The sequence below is a fragment of the Ailuropoda melanoleuca genome, chromosome 1 (genome assembly GCF_002007445.2).
Source record: "Ailuropoda melanoleuca isolate Jingjing chromosome 1, ASM200744v2, whole genome shotgun sequence".
In the NCBI taxonomy this organism is placed as follows: Eukaryota; Metazoa; Chordata; class Mammalia; order Carnivora; family Ursidae; genus Ailuropoda; species Ailuropoda melanoleuca.
In genome coordinates this window covers 209,429,660-209,443,453 of record NC_048218.1, presented here as the reverse complement: position 1 = coordinate 209,443,453, position 13,794 = coordinate 209,429,660, and the positions used below count along the sequence as shown (strand labels likewise).

General features: G+C 49.7%; 1 protein-coding gene across 1 annotated transcript in view; it reads right to left on the bottom strand.

The window, feature by feature from the left end:
• DPP6 (dipeptidyl peptidase like 6) overlaps window positions 1-13,794 on the bottom strand; it is a 737,488-nt gene that overhangs the window by 35,195 nt on the left and 688,499 nt on the right. Inside the window, exon 17 of the mRNA XM_034639891.1 lies at window positions 1,385-1,432. Coding sequence (XP_034495782.1) covers window positions 1,385-1,432 — 48 coding nt within the window. The remainder of the gene's footprint in view (window positions 1-1,384; window positions 1,433-13,794) is intronic.

Here is a 13,794-nt window from a genome sequence, read left to right as displayed (position 1 = left end):
TCTGTTGACCACACAGATGCCTGCCTTGGGGTGAACGTCTGGCCTGACCCCTCGGGCAGCCTCCCCGGGACTCTCCAAGCCCTTGTGCCCACAAGAGCGGGGAGCCCGGGGGTGTGTGGGGTGTAGCCCAGACCATCACATGTCACACCCCATCCCTACTGGCCACATGGCCCAGACCCCCAAACTTCACAGGCTCCTAGAAGGCTCCCCAGTTATGCTGGAGATGAGGCCCGGGGCCGGGCACCCCTGCGCCCAGAACACCAGACCCCCCCCAGGAGGGCAACAGGAAGGCCAACACAGCCAGCTCCCCACATTCTCCCCATCAATGGCCACGTGTGTGTTTTGAGTGGGTTCCGTATCCATCTGACAGCCCTTTTATGGATTTCTTTTGCATTCTAAGTGATTTTTAAAATCTATTTCTGATGTTATCTTTTACTTTTGAATCTCTACTAACTATTGGATAAGTTTTGTGAAATACCGTCATCATTTGGGATTATTCTCTAAATGCTCTCTCTTTAAATCAATCTATTTTATTTACTTTTGAACACTTTGGCCACTTTCTAACTGGCGCACGAATAGAATATTGGAGACCCCCCTCTGCCACACTTTAATCCCATGCCAGCTGCGCTCAACGCCCGACCACTGGGCCAAGAATCAGAGTCACGGACACCCGGCTGCCTTGGTATTCAAGGGAAGTGCAGAGTGACCCCTGCCGATGGGGCCTGAGGTCTGACTTTCCGTTGGAAGGCGGGACACAGAGCAGGGTCCTGCCAGGGTCAGTGGTACCACGGCAGGAAGGAGTGGGGGGTTGGGGGAAAGGAAGCAGTGGGGTTCCTTGGGGACAGGGCAGAGGAAGGCCAAGAACGGGAAGGGCTGAGGGCATGTACTCTACATTCTCAGCTTCTTGGTCGAGGGTCTGCCTGGTACTGGACACGTCATTTCCACTCCTCTGCCCAAACACATGAGTATGCATGTCAACTTCAAGCAGAAATGTGCTGGGAGGTCCTCAAGTGAAGGCCCCTTGTGTCATGAAGGCATCCCCTACCCACAAGGGCAGATGAGCCTCAAAGCGCCCTGGAGCCTTGACCCCCAGTGAAGGGCCAGGCTGCAGAGCCTCGGGCTGAGGGCTCTGCATTCAAGGCCACAGATGGGGCCATGCATGACCGCAGTGGCCTCCGGGACTCAGCTCATCTTCCAGCTGCGTGGCTCGGACTGTCCACCACATTGATCAATTATGGCCATTATGGGGGGTCACTCTGAACCACTAAGACATCACCATCTCCCTTTCCAAATAGGAACACGTGGCCTGGATTCTCTCACAAAACTTGGGCTTCCTTTCTCCCATGGCACAGGAAGATTCCAGAAAAGGACAAAAGGCACTTACTTTTCTTATCTGTTGTGTTGTGGACTGTCACCGTGGGGACTCCAGGACCTGAGTGGGTAGAGAGGAGAAGCCAGAGAAGAAACAGAAAGAAGGCTGTTAGTTCTTCTGAAACACAAGAGAACCTAGCCTTCCTTACAGCTTGCACATGTGTCCCCCGGGACCCAGGCCAGCCCTGCGGGCCATTGCAGGCTATCTAACTTTGTGCCCTTGGTGATCACGAGGGACCCGATTCAAACTCCCAACGGTCGCGTTGCCGGAACACCACAAACAGCATTTCACGGAGTCTCCCTGCTTCCCTCCTGCTTGCTCCACGGTCCCTGTGCCGACGCAAATCACTCACGGGGCATCGAGTTCGAGTGACTGACCCCAGTGGCGGGTCCTGGACTGCTTCCTCCCGGCGAGGTCGTCCCCTCCGCTGGCCTCTTGTGATGCTTCGTAAACGCTTACTAACCTTGCAGGGTTATTTTGCAAATGTTCGCCTGTGTGTCCATTTCCCCCACATCACGTCAGTTTGCAGCTTCCAGGCTCCGAGCCCGCCAGGGGGCTCAGAGCCCTCAGGTGTGAGGGAAGGTCCGGCTCCGGGCAGAGGGGCCCTCCTTGGCTTCAGGCTTGGTCAATGTCCTTATTCTCTTGAGCAAGAAGACAGTCCAGAAAGCAGAAGGGGCTTTCCAAATTATTTTTGTATCATTTTGAAAGTATACAATGAGGCAGGCGATCTTTCTGACCTCGGCTTCTCTCCCTTGGCGAATTCACTCTGTTCCAGCCAGCAGGACTTCTGCGGGGCCTGAAGGGCACCCACTGTTCCCTTTGCTCCCAGACGCTGGCATGCTTGCCAGTTTTCTTCATTCCAGTCTCTGCTGAAATGCCTTCTCCACCTGCCCAACAGGAACGTGAGCTCCCCTCCTGGACCATGCCACCCGCCCCTCCCTGTCCCCGCTTCCGCCCCGTTTCGAGAGCTCACTGCCAACTCTGTGAAGTTGGGACCCTAGGACGGGGTTTTCAGGATTTGCTCACTGTCCTTGTCTTCACCTGCACCAGAGTGTCAGCTCTAGAAGACCTGTCTTACCGCCATGATTTCCAGCATCTGGATGGTGTTTGGAATATAGTCGGTGCTTGATTACGTATTTGTGGAGTGAGTGCTTAGTGGTGGTCACAGAGTGTCCAGGGAGGAGCAGGGGAGGGCTGCCCTTGGGGACAGGGGACAATGCAGGCAGAGAGAGGAAGCGGGAGGCAGGTGGGCAGAGGGAGACAGGTCCATGGCGAGGACACTGTGGCCAGGGTGCTGCCTGCTCTCTACTGCAGGCAGGGGGCTCAGGGACGCGCTGAGCTCACAGGGGTGGCCACACCTGAGCTAGAGAACATGTACTGTTTGGGGAGAAGGGTGGCTGGTTGGACTTCCCTGGGATCATCATAACTCCTTGCATGCTTCTCCAGGCCACATGACAAGTGGCTCCACTGAGAGCGAGGGAACCTGTCATAGATCCCACTATTCTGAGGGCTCAGAGACCCCACTGCAGTGGCTATAGAGTGGAGGCCCCAGTCCAGGGCCCAAAGAGGACGTGCCACTGAGGAGCGAGAGGAGGCTGGTTCAGCCAGGCCCCTGCTAAGCTGAGAGACAGACAGTGGGTTGCACCAGCCACGGACCTCAGAGCCTGTCCACAGCCCAGGGACTGGACCCAGACACTGCCCAGGGCACATCCAAAGTCTGGGAGGCCCAGGGGCCTTATTTCCCCCCACCATGTGCCCCCTCCACCATTCACTTGTTAGACAGAACTGCCCAAATAGAATGCAGAATATTTGGTCACATTTGAATTTCAGATAAACAATACAGTGTTTTGTTTTGTTTTTACTATAAATATGTCCCATACAGTATTTGGGACTTACCACTAAAAAAATTATTTGTGGTTTGCCTGGAATTAAACGTAATTGGGTGTCCTGCATTTTTATTTGATAAATGTGACACTGTCTCCCCGGGGGGTGGGGTGGGCAGCAGTGCTCTGAGAGTCTAGGTGTTTAAATCCAAAGAGACAGCACTTACTAAAAGGGATTTAAAATTGGCTGTGGGTTTAAATTATTGAATCAAACTAAGTTTCCAGGCTCGAAGATCCATTTTTCCCCGTAGGGAGCTCATGTGGAAGAACAGATCACTTATTGAGAAATAAAGAAACTACATCTATTTTCTCTGCACATTTCAGGGTGAGTAAATTTGCAAACAGAGCATATCGTACATTTTTATTAATAATGTAAACAATTATTATTTATTTAGTGCCTACTATGTAAAGGCGCTCTGCAGGATGTTTAATATGAATAATTCAATATCCTCCCAGCAGCCCTACGAAGTAAATGCTTCTAACCGTATTTTACAGACGAGAAAACACAGGTTCTGAGAGTCTGAAGCCTTTCATCTCATCCCTACAATCAGAAACTCATCCCTCCTCAATTTTTAATTCATGAACTTGATATATGTTTCTAGAAAGAATGCAAACACTAAAGAAAGGAGTAAAGTGACAAGTGCAACACCCTTTCTGACCCCCGCTTCCCAGAAGGGACCTAAATGCTTCTGAAGAGTCCTAAGATGCTTCTCTGTGGTCATATTTACACGTAAGCAGATACTGTAAACAGATTCAGATAACATAAAAACACCTGCATGGAAGTTGGCAGCTTTATCAAATCCTAAGGTTGCACCCTATTGCCTCGGCTTTTTTTTTTTTTTAAATAAAACATAAAATACAGACTTGAGGGCACCTGTCCATCCTTTCCTGATCTCAGCCTGCTCCCTTCCCAGAGGCAACTGTTACCTGGAACCTCCCTGCACGTTTAAAAGCTCCTTCTGCCACACAGTATGTATGCAGAATCCTGGCTAGGCCACATGCAGTGGGATATAGCAGCCAGTGGATGAGGCCACATGGGCAGCGTGCGAGGAAGCAAGTGTGTGGGGCACGGGTCAGCATAGCTCTGGGATCTGACGGCCGGGCAGCTCCGGGGCTGGAACGTCTCACAGACAAGCCCGCACACGCACAAGAGGAGGCTTACGGTAGACTGCTCTGAGCGGCCACTATACCTGAGCAGCAGCGGCCCGGCGAGCCACGAGTAGGAAGGGGGTGGCTTAAATGCAGTGTGTTCGCACAGAGATGAGAGGGCGCACAAACGAGCAAATCCACGCCCACAGACATGGACAAAATGGAAAATATACTGATGCGTGAAAACACAAAGTTGCAGAATGGTAAATGCTGTAATATACAATCACATAAATAATTTTTAAAAGCTGTTAAACTATTTTTAACAGATGTATAGTATTCCACTACGTGGACAAATTATTATTTATTCGGTGCCTTTCCTACTGATGGAAATTTAGGCTGTTTCCTTCTGTTTTTTGTTGCAGAAAACCCTCATACCCATATCTTTGCACAGGGGTACAACCACGTCTGCCTGTTGAGTGAGTTACCAGCAAGGCAATTCCTGGTTAATGGTCTTAAGGTCAGCTTTCACTGGGTGAGTCTGAGGTTTCAATCACAAAACCCCCACATTCAGAGCTGAAAAACAACGAAGTTTCCTTCTTGCTAGTTTTACATCCTGGTAAATGTGTCTGCTATAGTCCTGATGGGCTCCCTGCCGTGCAGCACCTTTGTTCTCAGACCCAGGCTGGAGCTCCAGCCCTAGTCTGGGACATACTGGCTCACCCCAAAAGGAAGTGAGCAAGGGAGACACACGGGGGCTCCTAATACGTCTGGGCCGGACTCTAGTCCACACTGGCACTCGTGCCTTCGGCCAATGGTGTGGCAGGAGCCCTCCTGGGGGGGAGCTGGGTCATGGGGCAGTGGGGAGGGTCTCCGGGGGTGGGGGTTCTGGGTGAGATGCTGGGGACAGCGGTCTACCCCCTCCGGCAGAGGCAACATAGATACTGTCTCACTGCTTCCTAACTTACAGTGTATGGGGGGGTCGATATTATAACTTAAAAAAATGTTTGTTTTCCCCACTCTGATGGGAAGATATCATATCTTGGTGTTTCTTTAATTAAATTTTTCAAATTTTGAGTTAAGTGGGGTATCTTTTCTAGCTTATTTGACATTTGCATTTTGTTCATGTGGGTGTCACTGTGTGGGTGTGATTGTGTGTAACTGTGATTGTATGCATGTGTGATTGTGTGTGGGGGTGAGTGCTTGTGCGGATGTGGCTGTGTGTGAGTATGACTGTGTGGGTGTGACTGTGTAGGTACGACTGTGTGGGTGTGGCTGTGACTGGTTGGGTGTGATTGGGTATAGATGTGATTGTGTGTGTGACTGTGTGTGTGTGATTGTGTGCGTGTGTGTGACTGTGTGTGATTGCAAACCGCTCTTTTCTGCCCTCCGTCCGCTGCAACTGCACTGTTGCTTGTCCCCGCGCTATTTAAGAATTCAGCTCTTTACCATGCTGCCACAGATGCTTCTCCTGTGTTCTTTCTAATTGTCACTCAAAAAAGTGCCCTTAGCACCAATGGTAGCAACTGTCACACTGAATTGCAATTTTAAAAAATGCAACTGCTCCAGGGAAGCTGGGTGGCTCAGTTGGTTAAGCGTCTGCCTTCGGCTCAGGTCATGATCTCAGGGTCCTGCGATCAAGCCCCACGTTGGGCTCCCTGCTCAGCGGGGAGCCTGCTTCTGCCCCTCCCTCTGCTCCTTCTCACTCTCTCAAATAAACAAGAAAAATAAAATTAAAATGCAACTGCTCCCACCAGGTTCCCACTACACCCCTGGCGAACAGCAGATGGACAGACAGACACACACATACTCTCTCTGAAATCCTTGGGCTGGCAGTCTGTGTCCCCCCAGTGCCTATTTAGAATCTGGGAGTCAGCACTGTAACAAAATGTTTGCTGAATTGATCAATGGCTAATGAACAAAGACCTTTTAAGCACATACTTGGCCGTGACATATCAAAGCAGCAAATTTGAATCTGGCTAAGGAAGGATCTCCTAAGACCCTCCCGTGTCCCTGCATTTGATAATTCAGGTACTTGTCCCTCTGCAGATACTTAACCATCGCGCACCCCACCTTTTCTCTAAGTGCCAAGGGTAGCTGTCCCCATCCACTGGGTCTGAATTGTGTTCTTTTCCTTGAGAGCCTCATCACAGCCACGCCACGTTCACCACTATTTTAATATAGAATATTCTTCAGAATAGCCAAACAGACACAAAACAGACAAAAATTACATTTAAAGAGGACACAAAAGTTAAAAAGCAGCCCCTACGTATAATTTAAATCTGTTGATTCTAACCTAATCTCATCCAACCTTCCAGATCCTGTCCGAAGGTTAGCCCCTCCTCTGGGAGCAGGTGCCCCAGGGCTGGCGGCCATCTGTGACCCAGGAGCTGAGTTCTCTTCCTCCAACTACCTGCATGCTGGCTCCCCTGGCCCGGTGGTGTAGAAACACTGCTCTATGTGGGTTTTAAGATTACCCAAACGTTTTTCATATTTCTAGAATGGTTAGGCTCCTGGAAATTGGCAGATAATTTAGGAAAATACTGAAATTACAAAGAATTTTCTCATAACAAATAAAGAAAAAGTAGGAGATTCTCAATTTGGAATAGATATTTAGACTTCGTGATACTTTGATCAGGCCTGGGGTAGTGTTTGCCCGAGAGTTCTCCAAGAAAAGAAGGGACATGCCAAATACACGAACAGCAAACGCAGATTTTGAGAGAGCTTGTAAGTCAAAGGGAGATTCCCTAAACCCATTTTAAAGAAGAATGCTTTTAAATGAGCCTAAGAAGGGGTTTCACTGAAACTTTAAACCGGTTTTCTCTCCTCTTCCTCTGGAAAATCGAACGCACATCCAGCCAACAACTCACTGATTAAATGGGTGGTTCTGTACAGTCTGAAGCTCATCTGTAGGGCGCTGCCTCTCTGTTATCCGTGCACAGACTACTGTGACGGAAATCTGGAGACTCTGGCTTCTTGCTTTATAGGCAGCCAGAGCCTTACAGGACTTTGCTCATCCGCTACTCTTCTGACAACTCACGTTCACGGGTTCTTTTTCCTTTGCATGTAACTCAATTCAACAAACATATGCAAAGATTCCCTCATGTGCAAGCCACACTGCCAGGTCCAGGGGAACCAGCCAGAAATAGACAAAGTATTTGGTGTTTGGGACTCGGAGTCTGTTAGGGAAGACAGATACGCACACACATAGGCTTTGATGCTGCACAGTAGGCACGATCGCCAGAACGTGCACGGTTGAGACGTCAGCAAGTTGAGTCCCACAAGTAGGGACATGGTCGGGAAATCTCTGGTTGCAGCTCTGCCCCCCATTACTCTGTGGTTCCAGCTCTGCAACTTTTCTTCCCTGGGTCTCAGGTGCAGAATATGGGGTTGTCAAGTCTGCTCTTAGTACGAGTCACAGAGACTGCTGCCAGCACTTTGGGGCTCTTCCTATATGCCAGGCACCGTGCTGGGTGTGGGAGAGACCCTGCCGCAGCTTCCCAGCACACCGTGGGACTGGCACACCCCATTCTGGAGTCAGGAATTGTACCGCTGGAGCCTCCCTCTGAAATGCAGACATGGACAAGCAGCAGAGGGGCAGTGAGACCTGTGCTGAGAAGGAGAGTCTCTTTTCAGCCTGCAGTGGAAGCCAAGGAGGGCAGAGGGGAGCTGGGACCCCTGCTCTGCTCCTTCTCAGCCAGCCCTTCCGGTATCTGGCCAGTTTGGTCTTAGGACACAGGACATAGACTACCTGAAACCACACCATACACTTCACCATCAACTCCTCTCTGCCTCTAGGTGAGTACTGAATACTCAGTTATGCACGTGCCGGTCTGTTGCCACATCCTCACACATGCGCTCCTGCGTTCATGTGGTGCGTGCTTGTGCGTGAACACATATGTGTGGGCATAAAAACACTTCACACGATTCTCTGCCCCGTCCTCATATTTCTCAAGTCCTTCAGAGGTGAGCCTGTCTCACAGCTGGTGGACCCTTGGAAGATGCACTAAAAGCACGAATGTTCGAAGCTAGGCACACAATTGTGTGCTCGCTGACAGAGAAAGGCAGTTCTCTTTACTCAGCCTTCGCTTACAAAAACACAACTGCAGCAAAATCAATGTCCAGCTTTTTAAAAACTTTGGTTAGCAACAGGACCATTTTGACTCAAGTCAGATATCTGACTTCCATGTGTATATTGTTCCTGAGGGGAAATGAATAAATTGAAGTGATTCCACAACCAACACGTCTGGCAGTTTTGACCCAAAAAGTCCCTGCAGCCGGAGGAGGAACATTGAAACCACAAAAGGAAAGGACTGGAATCAGATAACAGACTTGCGAACAGAAAACCTGCATTTTCGCATTTCTGGTTTTCGGTGCCCTTCCCGTCGGAATGGAACGTTAATTTACACCTGCTGGACCGGATGGGGAAAGTGGACAATTACAGATGAAAATGAAGTAATTAAGAAGGACACAAAACTGGAAAAGAGAAAAGCCATCAGAATCAATAAAAAAAAATTCACAGTGACCGTGCTCGCCTTCATCCCTCCTCCTCCTCGGGGATGGTTATGTGACAGACGATTTGCAGGCAGGGCTAAATCCACAGCGTGCACACAACGCCGCCACCTCCCCGCGCCTCTCGTGAGCCCTGGGCAAGGGTCCCTGCCGGTGGGGTGAGCGGGAGCAGGGCTCCGGCCGGCCAAGACCGTGGTGGGCTCCACCGGGCCCGGAATGCAGATCTCTTTACCTGCACGCATGCATGGTGCGTCCCCACACGAAGTTCGTGCACCGAGGCGACAGGACCATACTAGCACACAGGGAGCCACCAGACTGCCGCCACCACAGACGATGAAGATGTTCGTCCTGAAGTATTTCCCAGTCCATGCTGCCAACGGATCTCGTTGCTCTTTGCTTTCGAAACCTTGGGATTGCTCCCATGGAACCCGGCACCTGAGGGTCTGCCTGCCATGCCCCACAGCCCTGGGAATTTCATGTGTCCGGGGTCCTTGGATGAGACCACACTTCCCTGTGGCAGCCTCAGTGGCAACACTCAGTGGGGTTCATAGAAATCAGTGGGCTGTTTTACACAGTCTCAGATGATGGTGAGAAATGTCGTGTTAACTTTGTACTGTCACGCATAACCTCTTGCTCTAGAAACTGGGTGACGCTCGGGGCTGGTGACGAAGGCTCGAAATTCAGCTAGTGTCTTAGGGCTGTTGATTCATAAAGCTTTACGTTTTCAGGAATTATCTTTGCTGAAGACATAGTATCATTTTTATGCCCTGTGGGCATCAACCTGGGTGAAGGTTTGCAAGGTTGGGCATAATTCACAGAATCCGAAGTACGAAAGAAGGAGCTCAGCTTTGTCAGTTTTGCCAGATTGGGCAAACTACAGGAAAAATGATGCAATGTACAGTGGCCTCTGCATTTGTGTTGAGCATGGCTGAGCCAGGATCCCCACCGCGGCTCCGGCTACCACCATATCCCTCAGACTGATGACAATACTTGTCATCTGTGATTCCAGAAGTCCTGTGATGAATTTCAGCCAAAGCTCAGATCACATTTTTTTTTAAAGATTTTTATTTATTTATATGAGAGAGCGAGCACGTGTGCATGAGCGGGGAGGAGGAGAGAGGGAGAAGGAGAAGCAGGCTCCCCGCTGAGCAGGGAGCCTGATGTGGGATTCGATCCCGGGACACCAGGATCATGACCTGAGCCGAAGGCAGATGCTTAACTGACTGAGCCACCCCGGTGCCCTCAGTTTACATTCTAATCTGAGCGCCAACGGTATACTTACGTCTAATTTCTTCTCTACTTGGCATTTAGGAAACTCTCTTACAACTTTGTATCCCACACAGAGACACGCACAGTGTCCCAGTCACTGTACAGTGGGTATTTGTGGACTAAATGACGGATACAGAATTTATCGACGGGATGCGTCCCCTGGGAACCTGCAAAGTTGGGTGGAGTCAGTTCAGAGGCTGTGGCACGTTCTTTAGAATAATCTCAGAGTCGTCAGTTACCTGTTTTAGAGACTAAATTTGGTTTTTAGAAGGTACAGAAGATACCATCTGGAGCTAGATTCTGTAACGAAGGTATTGCAAGTTTGTTGACTGCATCAACGGTCAACAACCAAGTCTACTGGCAAGGAAAGGGTTGTAGATTTCTTAGGCTTCTGCCACAGAAAGACCATATTTTAAGTCTTCTAAGCAGTGTCCTCTCATCGGAATAAGTTTACGATTATTTAGTATCTGAGGCAGGGCAGAGTTGCAAGTGTCTTGCATAGAAATACCTCCAAAATATCCACTTAAGTAAGCCAAACACACTTCCCATGCTGTTACACACGGGCTCTCACGGTAGCTGATCTTTATTTCCTTCAAGTGGACTCTTCTTAGGACTTAACCCTTTTGCCCCCACATATATTTAATGTGCAAAATGAGGCAATAGAACTAGCTCAGAAGTTTTCAAGGGAAGCCCCTGGGAGCCTCTGGAGGGCTGCTGCTTCTGTGCTGGGCATCCCTGCGAGTTTCCTTTTGAAGAAAGGGCTCTGCGGCTTAGAACACATTATAAAATGCTGGGATTAGAGGATCTTTAAGCTTTCTTCTGCCCTAACATTCTATGCATCTAAAAATATTCCTGACGCCCTCCAGCTAGACGTCCTTAGTTCTCTGACTTATTTAATAATTGTACTGCTTTTGTTATACTGTTTTCTCCTTGAATTACCATTCATGAACTTGTACCATCTCGGAAAACTAAACCCCCAGCCCTGGACAGCAGCAGTCGCAGGAACTCAGCACACTGGGCTCCCAGCAAATGGAGCACCCTGACTAAACATTTTTTAAAATAAATGAACAAATTTTTAAAAAGTCCGAGATTTCTTGGGAGATCTTGTGGGAATGTGAATATGAGAGTTTCTCTGCTTTGGGATAGAAATGGTAGGAAAAGAAGTGAGAAAAATAAACCAACACAGACGCTGGAACTTGGGTAATCATTGTTCTAGAAAACATCACCAACACTGGGGAGAGGAGAGAAAGAGCAGTGATACTTCTACAGAGAGTAAATTATGTGCGTGTGCGTGTGAGTATGTGTGCGCGTGAGCATGTGTGTATCTGTGCGTGTGAGCGTGTGTGTGCACCTGTATGTAGGCACGCGTATCTGTGCATGTGAGCATGCGTGTGCACCTGTATGTAGACACGTGTATCTGTGCGTGTGGAGCGTGTGTGCGCCCCTGTATGCACATGTATCTGTGCGTGTAAGCATGCATGTGTGTGCGCACCTGCATGCACATGTATCTGTGCGTGTGAGCATGCGTGTGCACCTGTATGTAGACACGTGTATCTGTGCGTGTGAGCGTGTGTGTGCGCCCCTGTATGCACATGTATCTGTGCGTGAGCGTGCATGTGTGTGCACCTGTATGTAGACACATGTATCTCTGTGTGTGTGCACCTGCATGCACATGTATCTGTGCGTGTGAGCATGCGTGTGCACCTGTATGTAGACACGTGTATCTGTGCGTGTGAGCGTGTGTGTGCGCCCCTGTATGCACATGTATCTGTGCGTGAGCGTGCATGTGTGTGCACCTGTATGTAGACACATGTATCTCTGTGTGTGTGCACCTGCATGCACATGTATCTGTGCGTGTGAGCATGCGTGTGCACCTGTATGTAGACACGTGTATCTGTGCGTGTGAGCGTGTGTGTGCGCCCCTGTATGCACATGTATCTGTGCGTGAGCGTGCATGTGTGTGCACCTGTATGTAGACACATGTATCTCTGTGTGTGTGCACCTGCATGCACATGTATCTGTGCGTGTGAGCATGCGTGTGCACCTGTATGTAGACACGTGTATCTGTGCGTGTGAGCGTGTGTGTGCGCCCCTGTATGCACATGTATCTGTGCGTGAGCGTGCATGTGTGTGCACCTGTATGTAGACACATGTATCTCTGTGTGTGTGCACCTGCATGCACATGTATCTGTGCGTGTGAGCATGCGTGTGCACCTGTATGTAGACACGTGTATCTGTGCGTGTGAGCGTGTGTGTGCGCCCCTGTATGCACATGTATCTGTGCGTGAGCGTGCATGTGTGTGCACCTGTATGTAGACACATGTATCTCTGTGTGTGTGCACCTGCATGCACATGTATCTGTGCGTGTGAGCATGTGTGTGCACCTGTATGTAGACACGTGTATCTGTGCGTGTGAGCGTGTGTGTGCGCCCCTGTATGCACATGTATCTGTGCGTGAGCGTGCATGTGTGTGCACCTGTATGTAGACACATGTATCTCTGTGTGTGTGCACCTGCATGCACATGTATCTGTGCGTGTGAGCATGCGTGTGCACCTGTATGTAGGCACACGTGTCTGTGCGTGTAAGCGTGCATGTGTGTGCACCTGTATGTAGACACATGTATCTGTGCGTGTGAGCGTGCATGTGTGTGCACCCCTGTATGCACATGTATCTGTGCGTGTAAGCGTGCATGTGTGTGTGCACCTGCATCCACATGTATCTGTGCGTGTGAGCGTGCATGTGCACCTGTATGTAGGCACATGTATCTGTGCGTGTGAGCGTGTGTGTGCACCTGTATGTAGACACATGTATCTGTGCGTGTGAGCGTGTGTGCACCTGTACATAGGCACGCGTATCTGTGCATGTAAGCGTGCATGTGTGTGTGCACCTGTATGCACATGTATCTGTGCGTGTGAGCGTGTGTATGGTCTTACACGCATGTGTATGAGCGTGTGTATAGTCCACACAGACACACAGCATGTTACTAAAACTCATCCTTTAAAAATGCTATGGAAATAAAAGCTCTTCCCCCAATATCCTCATTTTTGTCATGTCAGTGAGCAATTGAGAGTAATTTAAACAAAATTAATGATGTAGACCACAACAAAATACTTGGTAACACACACGTGCATGCTCTGTGGAGAAGAAGGAGAAATGGAATTTCAACAGCCGCATGAGTGACACTTTTAATTAATCTTCTCCTGCTTTAGCAGCTGCGTAGTTAAAGTGTGACAGAGCAGATGTTCTCGCTTAAATACCAGCCCCCTAACCGCACACTCTTTGTATGTGAAGACTCAGTTCCCCAAGTGGGCTGGGACTGGGGGAGATGGAGTCGGCGTGCTGCACAGGGGAAATACTTCCAGAAGAGAGAGAAGGAAACCAGTCAACCAAATGCATCACTTCCCTCGGTCGGGAGGCCCCTCTCTAAGCGAGGGGTGTGTCTCAGAAGCAAAGCTTCTTTCAAGGGCTCCCGAAAGGCCAGCAGAAATGGCAGAAATGCAGCTCATGGTGATTAAATAGGAGCGGGACCCAGAGGGTGGGCCTCACGCTGACTCTGGCACATCAGAGATGAACGGGGGGTTTAAACGCTTCCCGGGAAGCATTTCTGAAGGTCACGGTGTGTCTCGAGGTGCTCATTACGCTCCCCCTACCCAGGACACAAGCTTCTTCAA